Here is a 4416-nt window from a genome sequence, read left to right as displayed (position 1 = left end):
TTATTTTTTATTTATTTCATTTTATTTTATTTTAATTTTATTTTTATTTTATTTTTAAAATTTATTTTATTTTGTTTTAATTTAATTTTTTTTTTCCCCTTTGGCTCTGGGGGTGTTTTCTTTTCCATGCGAGTGTATGCGCACGCACGTGTGCTGTCTTCCAGCTGAACCTGCCCCTTGGATTGCAGGGATTTTGGGGAATTTTGGGGTGGCACAGTGCAGGAGTGGGGGTTGGAATGAGGAGGAGGAGGGTGAAGAGGAGGAAGAGGAGGAGGAAAAGGCTCCCTGGGCCTCCTTGCTGGAGCCCCCCCCAGCCCGCCGTGCGAACGGGGAGGAAACAGGACGGAGAAAGAATTTGGAGTGGAAAATAAAAATGCTCTCCTGCTTTATTGATCGTGATCGAGGACAGAAATAGCCCAGGCTGCCGCCAGCCCTCCCCGCCGAGGCAGCAGCCAAACGTGGGGCTCATCCCTGGCTGCTCCAGCCATGGAAAAACCAGGAGGGCTCTGCGGAGCTCGGGGCAGGGGGGGGAGGCTGGGCTGGATCTCAGGGGCTCCTGCAGGATTTCCAAACCTCCCCTTGTCCCTTTTGCTCTGCCGTGGCTGCACCCAGCCCCTGGAATCCGTCAGCAATTAAACAACGAGCTCCCATCATTAAGATTCCCATTCCCATTCCCTCCAATGTCCCAGGAATGATCAATCCCCAGCAGGGATTGTAGGAAAAGGAAACCCCCGTGCCCAGCTGGGATCAGGCACTGCCCACCCCAAGGGGCACCCCACACCAAAATACTGGTTTAGGTGACTTAAAAATCAGGAATTTTAATGGATTTTAGCCAATTTCATTGAATTGTTTCACTTAAAACATCAAATTCAGGGCCAGCCAGGCTGGGGAAGGCAGGCAGGGAAGCCCAGGGTGCCCAGGAAAACCCAGCAGGATCAACACAGCGTGGGCATGGTGCTCCAACTCTGAGAAAAACATAAAAACCAAGTGTTGGCAGGAGAGAAATTAGTTAAAACCAAGCACATCTGTTGTTAATTAATTCCCAGGCAGGAGGGTTTAACTCTTGCCCTGCCCAGTGTTTTGCAACCTGCCTGGCCAGTGCCAACTTGCATCCAGGGGAAGGGTTTAAATTTTTCAAGTTTGCTCTGGTTCGTCATTCCCTGCTCTGGGTCACCAATCCCTGCTCTGATCCATCATTCCCACATCCCAGAACCACCCCAGGGAATTCCAGGAGCTCCTGGGGTGTGAGCAGCACTGCCCAGGGCAGGGAATGCACCTCAGGTTTGGGGTGGGGGCTGAAATAAATCCGTCCTTGCCCCTTCCAACCTCCAGCCCTGAGGAGCTGCTGAGGAAGTTGGGAACAGCTCTCTGAGGGGGAAGTTTGCAGAGCGCAGAGATCTGGGCAGCCCTGTGCTGATTATTGCTCTTTTATTTGCATTTTCTCCCAGGCAGCCGTCACAGAAGCATGAACATCACACCCATGGAGGAAAACACACCAGGATCCCATCCCTGCTCTGGGTGGGGACCTGCTCCTTTGGGAGCAGCACTAAAGGGCTGGGGGGCTGAGGAGGAGCAGGAGGGGGGCTGGGGGTGTGTGTGTGACCCCCACCCCACCCAGGCAGCCCTCAGAACCCTCCTGCACTGGGGGAATCTGTTCCCCATTAAGCGGCTGCGCCTGGTGGGAGCAGCCCTGGCAGCTCCAGGCTCCCTAATTAGCGGCAGAAACCAGGCCAGGCTGGGGAAGGCCAGAACCTCCGTGCCAAGGATGCAAAGGGTTTGGAGCAGAGCCTGTGGAACAGCTCTGAGCGACCCTGCCAGTGCCACACGGGGCCCTGATCCCGTTTGTGCCAGGGTGGGCAGGGTGGGCATCCCACCCCTGACTGCTTAACCGAGGGGTCAAACCCCAAACCCAGCACCCCCAGCGCTCCCTGCGGGCTGTGGGGTGGAGGAAGGCTGCCCACACCATCCTCTGTGTCTCCTCTGTGCACTTGCACCACGCTGGGCTCTCGCTCACCACTAAAAATAGGATTCCCGGCCGAGCGGCAGCGCCGGAGGGCAGCGAGCCCAGATCCCCAGGCAGCCCCTGTCACTGTGACCAACTGACCCATTTGGCCTCGCTTTTTAAGTGCTTTTCCCTCCTCACTCAGCTTCAGCCCAGGCAGCAGCTGAGCTGGGCCAGCTGAGCCTTTCCAAGGGCAGTGAGACCCCGCAGTGGGGTTGTGGTCCCTGGCACGGGTGGGAGTCCCAGCCAGGGCAGGAGTGGCCAAAGCCACCTCAATTCCAAGGGCAGCAAACTCACCAGCCCCAGCCCTTCCATAGGAATTTGCAGAATTTATTTTCTCTGAGTAATTCATGCTCTGGGGCTGGTGAAGCAGGTGACATCCCAGGGTTGGTGGGACAAGAGCCAGGGTTTGTCCCAGGGGAGCCCAGGGTTTGTCCCACGGGAGCCAGGGCACTCCAGGACCTCAACCTGTTCCCTGGAGCCAAGGACAGAAAGTCCTCTTGCATTTTCCTTCCCAGCACAAGGAGCAATCAGGAGCACCCTGGGGCTTTTGCTGACCTGTCCCATGTCCCCAAAGCCAGCTGTGAGCAGGATGGGCTGCAGGGACAGGGGACACGGAGCCTCTGTCTCCAGGGAGTGCCCTGCAGAGCACGTGCTGGGCCAGCTGCCAGTCAGAAATGAAGAAAGACCTTTATTTACAGTAAAGGAACAAAAATCCCCAGCCTGTCAGGTCACCCAGCCTTGGTGGTGTCCCTGCTCTGTGCCACCCCCTGTAACCCACCCGGAGCGCTGTCCTGGGGCGGTGGCAGCAGGATGGGCTGTCCCCAAGGCTGGGAGCCGAGGTGGCTCTGCAGGACTGTGTGTCCCCAAGGCCGGGGCCTGGCATGGGCTGTCCCCAGTGCTGGGGTGGCTCTGCAGGACGGGCTGTCCCCAAGGCTGGGTGCCAGGGTGGCTCTGTGGGACTGTGTGTCCCCAAGGCCGGGCCCTGGGATGGCTGTGTGGGACGGGCTGTCCCCAGCGCTGAGGTGGCTCTGCAGGATGGGCTGTCCCCAGTACTGGGACCAGGGGTGGCTCTGTGTGACAGGCTGTCCCCAATGCCAGGGTGGCTCTGCAGGGTGGCTGTCCCCAATGCTGGGTGGCTCTGTGTGACAGGCTGTCCCCAGTGATGAGGTGGCTCTGTGTGACAGGCTGTCCCCAATGCCAGGGTGGCTCTGCAGGGTGCCTGTCCCCAGTGCCTGGGTGGCTCTGTGTGACAGGCTGTCCCCAGTGCCTGGGTGGCTCTGTGTGACAGGCGCTCCTGCTCTCGGCTCAGGTGGCAGGAAGCTCCCGTGGTCCCCCCAGTGCTGGCAGAGGTAGAGCAGGCCAGGACACCACCAGAGCCCCTGTGGTCCTGTGTCACCCTTCCTGGGGCAGGACACGCTCCAAGGACGGGGATTCCAGCGGGGGATTCGCTCTCCTCCTCCTCCTCCTCTTCCTCCGCGAGGCCTCCTGAGGGCCCGGCTGGAGCCTTGCCCGCTATGGGAGGGCTGGGGGGTCCTGGTGCAGCTCCCCCCGCCCAGAGGGACCCCTCAGGAGGAGAAGCAGAGCCCGCAGCACTCCATGCAGATCTCCAGGCAGTCGGCAGACTCGCAGCAGGCGTCGATGATGCCGCAGTCCATGTCGCAGGGCAGGTCGCAGTCGGCGCACTCGCCCGAGTTGCAGCAGCAGCAGCAGATGCAGGAGTCCTCCGAGGTGCAGGAGCCGCAGGTGGCACAGTCCAGCACGATGTTGCACAGGGTCAGGAACTCGCAGAAGAGGCAGGAGAGGATGCAGTGGACGCAGCAATCTGGGGAGGAACACAGGGTGGGACAAGGCCAGGCTCGGGGAGCACCGAGGGTGGAAATGCTCCCTCAGGAATTCATGGAAGGGAGGGGAAAAGGAGGGGAGAGGCAGCCACTGCCCCAGGGGTCTCCCTCAACATTCAGCCCTCAAGAAAGACCAATTCTGGAGGACAGGAGATGGCCCCACTCAGCACCCACCCTGCAGAGGCTTCCAGGAGGGTCCAGGGGTCCCACTGGGCTTGGAGGGTGCCACCAAGAGATCCCAAGGGATGAGGGGCCCAAGGTTTGGAGAGTGCCACCCAAGAGATCCCAAGGGATGAGGGGCTTGGAGGGTGCCACCAAAAGATCCCAAGGGATGGGGAGCCCAGCGCCTTAGAGAATGCCACCCAAGAGATCCATAGGGATGAGGGGCCTAGGGCTTGGAAGGTGCCACCAAGAGCTCCCAAAGGATGAGGGGCTTGGAGAATGCCACCCAAGAGATCCCAAGGTCTCTCTGCAAGAGATCCCAAGGGATGAGGAGCCCAAGGGCTTGGAAGGTGCCACCCAAGAGATCCCAAGGGATGAGGGGCCCGAGGAGAACATCTGGAAAGAGAG

The 4416-nt window shown here is 59.3% G+C and overlaps 1 protein-coding gene across 1 annotated transcript in view; it reads right to left on the bottom strand.

The window, feature by feature from the left end:
* Nucleotides 1-2723: 2723 nt before the first annotated feature.
* MDFI (MyoD family inhibitor) overlaps nt 2724-4416 on the bottom strand; it is a 6572-nt gene continuing 4879 nt past the window's right edge. Inside the window, exon 3 of the mRNA XM_031063553.1 lies at nt 2724-3839. Within this exon, the coding sequence (XP_030919413.1) occupies nt 3571-3839 (269 nt within the window). The 3' untranslated portion in view covers nt 2724-3570. The remainder of the gene's footprint in view (nt 3840-4416) is intronic.

Source organism: Geospiza fortis, unplaced genomic scaffold (assembly GCF_000277835.1).
Source record: "Geospiza fortis unplaced genomic scaffold, GeoFor_1.0 scaffold14, whole genome shotgun sequence".
Taxonomy (NCBI): domain Eukaryota; kingdom Metazoa; phylum Chordata; class Aves; order Passeriformes; family Thraupidae; genus Geospiza; species Geospiza fortis.
Note: the sequence above shows the minus strand (reverse complement) of the source record. Positions and strands in the feature narration are given on the sequence as shown.